At 58.8% G+C, this 13,414-nt stretch overlaps 1 protein-coding gene across 12 annotated transcripts in view; it reads right to left on the reverse strand.

Annotated features, from left to right (window-relative positions):
• Positions 1-593: 593 nt before the first annotated feature.
• Positions 594-13,414, reverse strand: part of DNM1 (dynamin 1) — a 52,561-nt gene continuing 39,740 nt past the window's right edge. For 2 of the 12 annotated variants that reach the window (XM_029064175.2, XM_029064173.2), the window contains exons 16-23: positions 12,733-12,842; positions 12,474-12,585; positions 11,424-11,435; positions 10,316-10,486; positions 7,772-8,013; positions 7,302-7,517; positions 2,735-2,771; positions 594-1,220 (exon numbers count right to left, since the gene is read on the reverse strand). In XM_029064175.2, the coding sequence (XP_028920008.1) occupies positions 2,750-2,771; positions 7,302-7,517; positions 7,772-8,013; positions 10,316-10,486; positions 11,424-11,435; positions 12,474-12,585; positions 12,733-12,842 (885 nt within the window). In that variant the 3' untranslated portion in view covers positions 594-1,220; positions 2,735-2,749. Of the gene's footprint in view, positions 1,930-2,734; positions 2,772-7,297; positions 7,518-7,771; positions 8,014-10,315; positions 10,487-11,423; positions 11,436-12,473; positions 12,586-12,732; positions 12,843-13,414 lie in introns of those variants that run through there. The other 10 variants (XM_029064171.2, XM_029064170.2, XM_029064169.2 and 7 more) reach the window with 7 other exon arrangements.

Consider the following 13,414-nt stretch of genomic DNA (forward strand, 5'->3'; position numbering starts at 1 on the left):
TAAATCTGCGCTTTCCCTGGGCCTCCGTTACCCTAGTAGGGTCGAGACGGGGTGGGGGAAGGCACCCTGTTACCCGGCAGCCTCCAGGGCAGTCATGGCCACCTCCCAGCTAGCGGAAGAAAGCCCTTGCTTCTTGCCCCTCTAGCGTAAGGGCGAAGGTAGATCCCACCAGGTTAAGCAGAAGCCAACACCCTTTCCCCCTAGTCACCCACCCTGACTGTGGCCTCTCTCTTTGCCCAAAGCGAGGGTAGGGGCTTGATTTCTCTCCTTGCCCAAGCAGGGGTAGGGGCTTGATCAACCTTTTCCGCTGCTGCTTTCCTCCTAGCCCCCTCCCTGGGCTCTGCCTGGCCCTCAGAACTTCAGTCCCCCTCCCGACTGCCAGAAGCACAGGCTGGCCCTTGGGTATACACGGAGGGAATGGACAGAGACCCACAAGACTTGTCCTGCCCCCTAGTTGATTGCTTTTCAGCTGCTTTAGGTGGGTGCTCGAAGGTGGCAGTCCCCTCCGCCTCCCCAGGCCACCATTGTGCCTTCTGTGGCCGGCCCTCCCCCTCCGTCCCCACCCCCCACACAGACTCTCAGGCAGCCCCGGCCAGGGGAGGATCTCCGTCGTACAGAAACGGACTTTTATTCTCAGCCAACGGTCAGAGCAACGGGGAGAGATGACAGCCACGACAGCCACCAACACAGCACCCACACATCTGAGGGGAAACGGGGGGCGGGCGAGAGTCCCCCGGCCGGCCGCGGCCCCGGGGGACAGTCGGGAAACAGGAGATAGAACACAGTGGGTGGGGGCGGATGCAGGATCTCCAGGCTGGGGAGACCCCCCCGGCTGTTTGAGCAATAAGAAGACTCCACGTGGACGTCACGATGGCCAGACTCCCACCCTAGCAAGGTGGAGCACGGATAGACAGCTCTCTATATATGTATGTATATGTGCGTGTGTGTGTGCATATATATTTATAGATATTTATAGAACGGGCATAGAGGGCTGGGGCCACAGACCAGGGTAGTGGGCTCTGAAAACAGGGGTCACTAACATCACCTACTGACTGATACATGTTCCGGAGCTCACGACAACGACCAAACACGTCTGGGGGTCGGGGTGTGTCTGAGGCAGGAAGTGGGGAAGGGAGAGGATCCTGGAGGAGGAGCTGGGTTACAGGTCAAATGGTGGCCGCGGGCTCTCGGGCCGGGATGGGCTGGCCTGCCCCGCACGGCTGGGAGGGGGGTAAGAGAGAGAAAAAGAGAGGAGAAGAACACGGGTAAGGCGGGAGCACCCAAGACGGAGAGCGGAGCAGCCTGAGAGGCAGTAGGGCGGAGGAGGGGGTGAAGGTGGTGACAGGAGTGGAAGCCGGGGATGGAGGGAAGAGATTGGGAAGAGGAGGAGGAAGGGCTTGGTGTCGAGCCTGGGAGGGGAAGGGGGGTTTCCTCTCCCAGTGGCCGGCAGGGCTGCTCCCCAGACATGCCAACACCCATATCTACGCATACACACCCACACACACCCACTCACAGAGGCCTCGAGGCCCCAGCTCTCTGCCCTGTGGGGAGCGTTCAATACTGGGAGTTGTAGTTCCCCCTTCCCTGGCTCCCCGTCTCAGCTCCCTCGCGGCCTCCGGGTCACGGCACCTCGAGGGTTTGGGCTTGAGACAAAACAAGGTTTGGCTCTTGTGCTAAGAAGGAAAAGTCAAAGGTCAGGCCCCCAGAGAGCCAGACGGCCCTTCCGCAGAGAGGGAATCGGGGGAACAGACCACCCGGCCCCCGCCTCGGGTCTCGGCTGACTGGAGGATGGAGAGGGAGGAGGGAGTTGGGGGGGAGGGGGGCGCGGGCCTCGGTGTCGGGGAGAGGCGGCAGGGTTACAAATCTAAGAGGGGCGGCTCGGCCAGGCGGGGGTTGGCAGGTCGCGTAGGTGAGACGGGGCCCTTCCTGCTGGGGGAGAAGCAGAAGAGGAGAGTCAAGGGTGAGGGCGGGATCTGGCCAAGGGGGTGGTCGAGGGATGGGGGGCAAGGGGCAGGAGAGGCGGAGACAGACCCCACAGCCTCCCATTTAGGACCCCAGGCTGATCACCCTGTGGCCCGAGAGGGCTGAGCAGAAGATGACTGACCAACCTGGAGGGACTACGGGTCTTGGGGAGGGGCCCAGAGAGGGCAGGTGGGTGGAGGGCCGGCCCAGCCCAGCCCAACCTGGGGGACTGCCAGAATAGAGGAGCCAAAAGGGGGTGGGGGGAAGGTCTGACTGAGGAACTGGGCCAGGGAGCAAATCTCCCCCTGGCCCTGAGCCCTAGCCCTGGTGACCCCCGTGTGGGCCCCACACGATGCCCGGGGCCAAGGGGGCAATGCCCAAGGCAGGGAAGTGCCTCCTGCCCTAATCTGGGCTCTCCGGGGGGCATCGCTCCCCGCCACCCGGGGCCCTCCTCAATCCGGCACCACGTCCAAGATGCTCAGCGGAGACTCGGAGAGCAGGAGGCAGCCGAAGGAGGAAGAGAAATGCAGAGAGGCAGGTAGGGCCCTGGAGGGGGGCCGTTAGAGCAGGAGCAGTGGAAGGAGGAGGAGGCCTGGGGCCGCCAAGGGTCTGGCTGCCTGTGCCGGGAGCCTAGAGTCCAGCGGGCTGGCCCTGCCTGGGCCTGGGGGGCCTGGGGGGTGCCGGGGCCACCGGGCCTGGCGTGGAGCCCGGGGCAGGCCGGGGACGGGACAGGCACACTGACTCATGCATCACACGGTGGGGCAGCACGTACCGTGGCTTTGAGTCCTCAGGGGTCACTGATAGTGATTCTGAAAGACAACACGAAATCAACATGGCAGTTCAGACAGGTCAAGGCAGGAGGCCAGGCGGGTGGACAGGCTACAAAGGTGGACACGCACACACGCCCACTCATACACCAACACGTGCACGGGGGCCCACACATAAGGGCATGCAGATGCACGCACATACCAACACATACACACACACACACACATCCCCGCCATGCTACTCTAGCACTTTCAGAAGCCTACGCATGCAGCAAAAAGCCCAGGTGTACGTCCTCGCAGCCCTCATGTGCACAGGGAAGCACACATATGACGACATGGAAGCACATCCCATGGCACAACACGATGGGCACACGGCGGGGCTCCCGGCTTCAAGCCGGTCCCCGAACCCCGAAGCCTAGGCTGGGCAGCCCGGTGGTGCTGGTTCCGCCAGGCAGACGGGCCAATGAGAGTCCCGGTCTTGGGCTCCCCAGCTTGCGGCCCCTGGCCGTGGGTCCCAGGGCCCGGACCCCAGCCTCCATGCTAGGGGCAAGGAATTTCAGCCTCGGGGTTGCCCCGCGTCTCAGCTTGCCTGGGTCTCGGCTGGTCAACTGCCACCCCCTCTGGACCCCCAGATTGGGTTAGCAGCCGCCGCTCGGGCCGCGGGGACCAGAGGAAAGAGGGTCGCTCCTCTGACATCTGCCTCCTCCTCACCAGCTCTGAACTGATCGACGCCAGCGGCGATCTGGGCTGGCCAGGGGTCGAGGTGCAGGGGGTTGGGGGAGGGACTCTCCCAGGAAGCTCCACATCCCCAACCCTGCTCTGCTTCCTCTCCTCCCTTTCTTTGACCCCCTTGGACCTGGCGTCTGCTCCCAAAGGTGCAGCAACCGCCTCCCCTAAGGTCACCAATATCCTTCTTCTCTCCCCCATCCCATCTTCCTTGGCCTAGCTCCTGTCTTTGATGCCGTGGACCAGCACCTTCTCCTCAGAACACTGTCTAACCTTGGCTTCACTGACACCGTCCTCTCCCGGGCCTAGCTCTCTGGCTACTACGTCTCAGTGTCTTTTGCAGGCTCCTCCTCTGCCTCTAACTGTGGGAGTTCAGTCTCAGGGTTCAGCTCTGGGTCCCTGCTAGTCTCCATCCACTCCCCCAGAGAACTCATTCACTCCCACAGCTTCAACTACCATCTCTAGGCAGATGATTCTCAAATCTACCTCTTCAGGCCTCTCTCCCCCCCATCCTCCTGCCTTCAAGACAAGTCTACTTGGATGTCCCGACAACATCTCGAATTTAACATGTCCGAAACAGAACTCTTCATCTCCTCACCCGAACCGTCTCCTCCCACCAACTTTTCCATCACTGTAGATGACGCCACCACCCTCCATCTCACAGGCCCGTAATCTTGGCATTATCCTCAACTCATCTCCCACATTCAACCCACATAGCCATCGCCACAAATCCTGTCAGTGCTTCCCTCGTAACATTTCTAGAATCGGCCGTCTCCTCTCCATCTAAACTGCTACCACGCCGATCCAAACACTTGACGTATCTCACCTTGACCACTGTATCGGCCTCCTCGCTGACCTCCCTGCCTCCAGTCTCTCTCCATTCCGATCCTGACTTCACTCTCCTGACCGGATAATTTTTCTAAAAAAAAAGTTCAGTCCACATCTCCCCACTCCTCGAAGACTTCCAACGGTTGCCCGTTGACCTCTGCATCGAACGGACTCTCCTCACCATCAGCTTTAAGGCATTCAATCAGCTCTCCCCTTCCTACCTAACCTAGCTAATCATCCACTATGACCCACCCCACACACCTCGGTCTCTTAATGTCAGCCCACTCACTATACCTTGATCTCACCTGTCTTGCCGACTCCTGGCCTCGTCCTCTCTCGAGCCAGAAAATCCCTTCTTCGTAGCCTACAGACCGTCATTCTCTCCATAGTCAAAGCCTTACCCAAAATCACATCTCCATGAGATCTTCCCTAACGCCTTATTTCCCTATTTATTCACCTTTTCATCTGGGTCATCTATACGGTTGGGTCTGTACCCCTTAAATATTTTGATTCCCCGTCCCACATCATTCTTAAGCACTTTGATACTTTAAGCATTTACGTGCAAATCCAAAGCTTCTTTTAATGTCTGTCTCCCCCAGACTGTAAGCTCCTTGAAGGCAGAGATCGGGTCTAATTTTCTTGTATTGCACTCTCCCAAATGCTGAGTATCAATGCTCTGATGATGATGGTATTAAGTGCTTTCTATGTGTCAAGCGCTGTTCTAAGCTCTGGAGTCTTTACAAGCTCATTAGGTCGGACACGGTCTCCGTCCCACACAGGGCTCATGGTTGATTTCCATTTTACAGATGAGGTAACTGAGGCACAGAGATGTGAAGTGGCTCGCCCAAGGTCACACGGCAGATAAGTGGCGGAGCTGGGATTAGAACTCAGGTCCTTCTGAATCCCAGGCCCGGGCTCTAATCCCTGGCTGCTCTGCACATAGAAATCACTCAATAAATGCCAGTGATTGATTGATTGCTCCCAGACCCTCTCTGGACTTGCTGTGAGGTGCCAACGCAGTCCCCACCCAACTGGTCCCCTCCCCTCCCACACTCCTGAGAAAGGACTGAAAAGAAGGGTCATCCCAGTCGGTCAGTCACCCAACAGCTCCTGTGGTTTGTAATTCAGTCTGCTGTCCTGTGTGTGTGTCTGTTCCTCACACCCTCCCCGACCTTAGATTATGGAGCTCCCTGTCGAACGGGATCAGGGAGCGTGCCTGAATTGACTTATTTTCTCCTTGTCCCGGGGTTTAGGGCAATGTCTGGCACTTAAAAAATGCCATTTATCAATCAATCCTGGCCCGGGACCAGGTCATCAGCGGCCAGTCCCGAGCCCTCTGCAGAATTCCCAAGCTGGGGAAGTTGGCTGGAATTGCAGCAGGAGGATGATGGGGGCGATGTGCGGTGAAATTTTCCAACCACGGGGGTGGAAGGCACAGGTGCCGTTGCCCCAAGAGGGTCTCACACCTCCCTTCTGACCAGGTTCACCCAGGGGAAGAACCCTCTTCGGTCCAGTCCGGTCAGCGAGGCATGCGGGGGCCCGAGGAAGGAGGAACCAGTGATGTCTGATTGGGGAGGAAGAGTGGGGTGTGCATTGGGAGGTGGCCCCGGGCTCTCTGGCCACTGGGATTTGGGGCACAGCCACTCACAGCACAGCCCAGCTCCACTCCTCCCAGATCCTCAGGCTCCACAACCCTCTCCCCGGGTGAAGGCAGGAGCTCTTCCAACAAACCCAGGAGTCCTGCCCCCGTTTTTCCCAGCCTCTCTCCCTGGCTGGCTAACCAGCTGTCCACCTCTCGGGGCATGTGGGCACAGCCAGGCCCTCCCCGAGTCGCTCACACGCCTCCCTGCACGTGTTGCACGCGCGCACACACACACACACACATACACACACACACACACACACACACACACCCTGCCTCCTGCAGGCCAGGCCCAGGACCTCCTGAAGCATGTGGTGCCCTCTGGGCAAGCCAGAAGGAATGGAGATTTGGGGGGTAAAGCAACAATGGATATGGAACCGACTCAGGCCCGGCAGATGGGGCACGGTGACTCCATAACTGGGATGAGCTCACTTATTCTATATCCGGGATAGGGGCGGGGGATAGGGATAAAGTCGGGGTGTCTCCCGAGGGGCTCGGGGAGCAAGGCAGGCACAGCCTTGGCGCCCTAAGATGCAAGTCGCCGGCCCGAAGGGGCGGGGTAAGGGGTGGGGGTGGGGGCGATGACCAGGTCCCACTGAAGGACCGGGCAGCAGAGAGGGCTCTCCTCAAGGACTGTATAGAATAATAAGGAGGACAGGAGCGGTGCGGGGAGAGGAGGGGTGGAGGGCAGGAAGGAGGAGTGGCAGAGGAGAGGAAGGAGGATGTGGCGGTGTTAGTGACGAGAGGAGAAAAGAGGAGAGGAGAGAGCGAGGCGGGAGAGGCATGCCCAGCGGAGAAGGGAGACCAAGAGGTGAGCAGAGTGGGTGAGGAAGCCACATGCCATTGTCCGGAGGACAGGCCCCAGAGACCCTCCCCCTCCCCCCATAGCTCTTCCAGGCCACCTCCCCTGGCACCAGCCCTCTCACCCCCCAACGGAACCCAGAGTTTGACTCCGATGACCCAGCCCCGTAGGCCTGTGCCCGTGGTGGGCACCATGCCCAAGGCACATGGGCCTCTCCCTCTGCGGCACCACAAATACTGCCCTCATCTCCTGGGGGAGCCTCAGGGTAGCGCGGGTACCCCAGGTTGCCTGAAGAGCTGTTCCCACGGAGTCAGCACCCCCATTCTATCTCCCCTCCGCCCCTCTCCCCTTCCTTCCTTCTACCCTCGCCCTCCCCTCTGGGAGCAGTCAGGGCAGATGCCGCTGCCTAGCAGATGGCAGCCTCGTTGTGACACTGGTGTCTTCTCGGAGGGGTTCCCCACCCCCTGCCATCCCCATCTCCCCCTCGGCCCACCCCCCCAGAGCCAGTCCCCTGCCATTTCCAGTGGGTGCCGCGCCTGCTGCTGCTCCCCGACCCCGCACCGCCCCCACTCACCTGGGCACGCCCGGAGGGGCGCGGTTGGGCCGGGAGGGCACCTGAGGAGGGGGCCCAAAGGGATCAGGGGACGCCCCCGGCCTGGAGGGCACGGGGGGGGCCCCCCCCAGGGCGGATCCAGCAGGCGGAGGCCCAGGAGCAGGGCCCCGGGAGCCGGGGCGGGCTGGGGGCACGGCCGGAGCTCGCCGCTGCGGGGTGGGGCTGGAGGTGGGTGACCTGCGGGTGACACAGAAGCCAAGGAAGACGGTCAGCCTTCCCCGCCGGACCGCCCCGCCCTCCTGGCCCCAGACCCTCGCCCTCACGCTCCTCGGATGCACCCCTTTCCTCCCGGCCAGCCTCTCTCCCGCTGGAATTCCAGGCCCCGGTCCCGACCCCCTGGCTCCTGCCGGGGTGGGGGGCGCGGGAGGGGGTGGGGCCCCTCCTTCCCACCCCAGGGCGGAGCCGCCGGGGGGCGGGGCCGCCCCTGGTACCTGCGTCCGGACGGTACGCTCTGCACCTGCAGCCAGGAGTCGTCCACGGGCGGGGGCATGGGGGTGCTGATGGTGGTGGTGTTGATGTCGCCGATGATGTTGAGTGCCTCCTTCAGGGCGTGGTACATGCGCAGCATCTCGTCCCGCCGCTGGGCCTGCTCCGCCGACTCCTCCATCAGCGTGTTCTGGTCCCCGCACGAGTACAGGTTGGCCAGCAGCTCCGAGTGGATGAAGTCCTTGGTCTGAGGATCAATCCATTAGTGGTATTTATTGAGCGCTTCCTGGCGGCAGAGCACTGGACTAAGCGCTTGGGAGAGGACCTGGCAGTCAGAAGGTCATGGGTTCTAATCCCAGCTCCGCCACCTGTCTGCTGTGTGACCTTGGACAAGTCACTTCCCTTCTCTGGGCCTCAGTTACCTTATCTGGAAATTGGGGAATGAGACTGTGAGCCCCACGTGGGTCAAGGGACTGTGTCCAACCCGATTTGCTTGTATCCGCCCCAGCGCTTAGTACAGTGCCTGGCACACAGTAAGCACTTAACCAACACCGGAATTATTATTTAGTACACTGCACTACTCAATAGGAGCTAAATAAATATCATCATCACTACTATTTTAGACTTTGAGTTCCCTGTGGGCAGGATACATGTCTACCAACTCCACTGTACCGTATTCTTCCAAGCAGCTAGTAGAGTGCCCAGCACATAGTAAACACTCAATAAATACCATTGATTGATTAACCCCTCTTTGTCCTCTCTCACTGGGCTGAGTTTGGGAATCAGGAGGCCAAAATCTAACCCAGGTCCATCCACCTCTTATGTGCCACTTGGCCTCAGTGTCGCTTAACCTTTTTGGGCCTCAGAGTCCTCTCCACAAAATGGGCTGAAGAGTCCCCGTCTCTCTTTGGCATCCAAAGCGGGAGCGCCCAGGCAAGTAAGATGGATCCGATCATTAAGTTAATTGAGCGCTTACTATGTGCAGAACACTGTACTAAGTGCTTGGGAGAGTTCGATACAACAGAATTAGCGGACACGTTCCCTGCCCATCATGAGATCTGTCCTGAATCCAAGCTCCAAGAGAATTAAGAGCTGTGGAGCAGGTGTTCTGGGCCGGCAGGGGAGGGGCAGTGCCACCCGGCCTCGTCCCCAGCCCCTTCCACCAGCCACAGCCTCAACCTCTCCCAATCCCCCATGCCCTGCCTGAAGCCCGGGGCAGTATGTCCGACGTCTTTTTCAGTGGCCGGCCGTGGTGACCATCCTCACCCCAACCCTGGAAGCCTGTTAACTTCCAGGGTGGGGCACGAGTTGCTATAATTTTTCTTTTTAACCCTCAACTCAGAGTGACCAGGGGTAAAAAGGAAAGAAGAGCTGGGGAATGGCATGAGTCCCAGGGGGTTGGGAATTCTGTCCAACCTGATTATCTTGTATCTACTGCAGCACTTTGAACAGTGTTGGCACATACTAAGCACCCAACAGAAACCATAATTATTATTATCTTTGTGAAGAACAAGCTGGAAACTCAGGATACTGTTAGTCTTCAAGGACGGGGGCAGGGGCACAGCAGATGAGGTCCTGGCTGCAAAGAGGAGTGGGACGGTGGGTGAGCGAGTCACCCACCGGCAGGAAAGAGCCACCGGGCAGGGGAAAGTGAAGAAGCCCAGGATGACCAGGAGCGGCAGGATCTAGGAGAGGGTCATTGTGGGCAGGGAATATGTCAGTTTATTGTTACATTGTACTCTCCCAAGTGCTTAGCACAGCGCTTTGCACAAAGTGAGCACTCAATAAAGGCGACTGAATGAATTAATTAATTAGAGGAACCCTTCAGGAAAGGGCCAGGGACAGACCGGGGAGGCAGAAAAATCCTGGGGTCTGAGAGTGGCCTAGCATTTGAGTCTGGGACTAGGCCGAGTCCATTCTACAGAGCCCTGGATCTGGCTTGGGTCTCATTAGCCGTCCTCCCCTCCAGAGCTAGCTCTCCGTTGCACAACATTGCTAATTTCCGCCCTTTCCTCTCCATCCAAACTGCTACTGAGCTGATCCAAGCGCTTATCCCACCTCGATTACTCTATCAGCCTCTTCGCTGACCTCCCTGCCTCCTGACTTCTCCCCACTCCAGTCCAGACTTCTCTCTGCTGCCCAGATCATTATTCTAAAAAAAAGTTCAGTCCACGTTTCCCCACTCTTCAAGAACCTCCAGTAGTTACCCACCCACCGCCGCATCGAACAGAAACTCCTCACCGTCGGCTTTAAAGCCCTCAATCCGTTCTTCCCCTCCTTCTTCCTTCTCTGATCCTACTACAGCCCAGCTCACACACTTCACTCTTCCAGCGTCAGCTCAATTTTGTCTGTCTCTCCACTGACCCCTTTCCCTCATCCTCCCTCTGATCCAGACCTCCCTTCTCCCTCCAAATATACATCAAACTCCCACTCTTCCCACCTTCGTAGCCTTATAAAGGTCACATCTCCTGCCTTGGCCCTCCCCCTCCCCCAGGAGAGGGCACCGCCGATGGTCCTGGAGCCTCCCCAGCCCCGCAGTGACCACGTACATTGTTGATCATCAGGTGCATGATGGTCTTGGGCATGAGGTCCCGGATGGTCTTGTTGACGATGGCCATGTAGGAGTCCACCAGGTTGCGGATGGTCTCCACCTGCCTCTCCAGCTGGGGGTCCATCGAGTGCATGAAGCTGTCCGAGCCATTCTCCTCACTCTCGCTGGCCTGGGGGTGGGGAGGGGCGGGGAGGGCACAGGCGGCTTGGTTTCAGCTCCGGCTCCCCTACCACCACTCCAACTCTGGCCCTCAGGACAAGTTAACCGCACCCATTGCGCCTTCCCCGCCCCTCTTGCCCCAGTCCCACCCCGACTGTCATTTGCTTCCATGCCTCACTCCTACACCCTGCTCACCCTCCCTTGACCTTCCCCTGGGCCCTGCCCCAAACACATCCTTATTTCTCCGAGCTTCCACTCTCCCCTTCCTTAACCTACCCCAGTTCCCTGGCCCTGATTGGTTCATGCCGGGTTGACCCAGAGGATAGGAGTGCAGAGGCATACAGCTAGAGGTGAACCAAGGCAGTCCCACTCTGGCCCCCCCCCCGACTTCCTGCTCTTCAGCTTGGGTAGATGGAGGCTGGATGCCCTGGAAGGACAGTGCTGAGGGCACGGATGGGGTCCAGGGCATCCCGCTCCTTGCCCTCCTGGGCCGTCATCTCCTTGGCATCCCAAGCCGTCACCTCCTCCCTTTGGAGGAGCCAGTGGGAGAGGCGGGTTCGGTCCCTCCCACTCATCTTAGGACTCTGCTGACCCGGCTTCAACCCCCACAAGCAGTGGGGATGAGGGAAGGAGACACCCCATAATGGGGGCCACAAGAAGGCAAGACCTGTTCCCCCAGAACCTCTAGGGCTCAGGCAGAGGCAAGGAGGAATCTCCAGGGACCCGGACACCAGGCCAAACTCTCCAGCCCGGTACTAACAGATTGGGCACAGACGAAGCAGAGCTAGCCCGAGGACGAGAGAGCTGGCAGGGAGTTGGGGGGCAGCCCAGGCCCCCGGGAAAGAGCAGGGATTGGGGGGGAGCAGGTTGCCGAGAGGCAGGGAGGAGAGGGGCAGGAGGATGAGTGGAGGCTCTTAAGGCAGGGGAAAGGGAGGGGAGAAACTTACTTTCTCCTTGTCCTGAGGGGTGATCCGGAGGTCCCACACCGAAAGACCGGTAGCCGCAGCACGACCACCACCACGCACCGCGGGCCCAACGGGAGAAACACAGACAGGGAAGTGGGAAGGGGGGTGAATTTAGAGCTGAGAGTGGCCACTCGGCAACCCAACCCTATGCTATCTAAGGAGGAGCAGGTGGTTGATGGGTCTAGGGACTGGAGGAAGTGGGTAGTGGGAAGTGGGAAGTGCAACCTCAGTAGGGAATGTGAGAAAGCATCATTTGAGAGACTGAGGAGGCACAAGAAACAGAGAGGAGGTGGGGGGGGACAAAAAAACCTCAGAGAGAGAGAGACAGGAGTCAGGCTGGGGCAGGTAGCTTCACCATTTGTCTATTGTGTGTGACCTTGGGCAAGTCACTTCTCTGTGCCTCAGTTACCTCATCTGTAAAATGGGGACTAAGACTGTGAACCCTATGTGAGATATGGATTGTGTCTAACCTGATTACCTTGTATGTACCCCAGCACTTAATACAGTGCCTGGCACATAGTAAGGACTACACAGATACCATAAAAAAAAAAGGACACTCTGTGCTGGAGTTCTCTAGAGGTTGTGAGTTGACCTTCCTCCCCTGCCCTGCTGCCACCACCACAAACCACAGTCTATCCAATGGGAGCTGCTGAAACTGTGTGGGAGCAAGGAGGTCCAAAAGGCTGTTGGGAAAATCACCACTGAACCCTGGGTCCCTCAGGGAGGAGGGGCCTCCAGAGGCCGGGGTAGATCTAAGGGAGGAACCAGCTGGGGGCTGGAATGGGGACGTGACCCCAGAGAGAGCAGGAACCTTGGGGAGTCAAGGCCCCTCCTGGAGCCTCCACACTCAGCTGGTAGAGATAGCCCAGGGAGGAACTGGGGAAGGCAGAGAGGGTAGAGGCTCAGCTTCTGGGCCGGAGGCCGCCAGCAAGCCCAAGGAGGGGATAGTTGGGGCAAGAGGAGGCACCGAGAGACGTGGGTGGTGTCTCCTCTCCTCCAAGGACCCCCCCCTCCCGAAGGACCCAGACTCACCCCAACCCTCTCTGGATACACCCCGGCCCGCAGGAACGATGCCTTCCAGCTGTCCACCTCCTCCTGGGTCTCGCAGGCCAGCTCCAGCTGCCGGTAATCCTTGTACACGTTCCTGGGAGATGGTCGGGGGCCCCAGGGTGAACAGGAAGAACCCAGGTGCCCTGCCTCCCAGCCCCCATGCCCGCCCACCCAGGGGGCAGCTGAACCTGCTCCCCAGACCCTCCAGGACTCGGGTGGAGGCAAGGGGGAGGGCGGGTACCTCTGCTCCGTGTTGAAGAGGGCAAAGATGTGCTTGCTCGACATGAAGCCCTTCTCCACATCTCGGAGCTTCAGGTTGTCCACGGGCAGCATGTACTTCTTCTCCTTTTCCTGAAAGGCACAGTCAGTCAGTCGATCCGGATTTACTTAGCACTTAGGGGGTAAAGAGCACTGTAGTAAGCCCTTGGGAGAATACAGTTGACTGTATTTATTGCCATTGTTCTTGTCTGTCCGTCTCCCCCGATTAGACTGTAAGCCCGTCAAACGGCAGGGACTGTCTCTATCTGTTGCCGACTTATTCATCCCAAGTGCTTAGTACAGTGCTCTGCACATAGTAAGCGGTCAAGAAATACTATTGAATGAATGAATGAATACAGTGTAACAATATAACAGACCCATTCCCTGCCCCAAATGAGCTCACGGTCTAGCGGGGGAGACAGACATTAATATAAATAAAACGGGTGCAGAGCTAAGATGGGGGTTCACATCCAGGCCAGTCTCCTGACCTTCATGAAAAGCAGCGTGGCTCAGTGGAAAGAGCACGGGCTTAGGAGTCAGAGGTCACGGATTCTAATCCCGGCTTCGCCACCTGTCAGTGTGTGACTCTGGGCAAGTCACTTCACTTCTCTGTCCCTCAGTTACCTCTTCTGTAAAATGGGGATTAAGACTGGGAGCCTCACGTG

The sequence above is a fragment of the Ornithorhynchus anatinus genome, chromosome 4 (assembly GCF_004115215.2).
Source record: "Ornithorhynchus anatinus isolate Pmale09 chromosome 4, mOrnAna1.pri.v4, whole genome shotgun sequence".
Lineage (NCBI taxonomy): Eukaryota > Metazoa > Chordata > Mammalia > Monotremata > Ornithorhynchidae > Ornithorhynchus > Ornithorhynchus anatinus.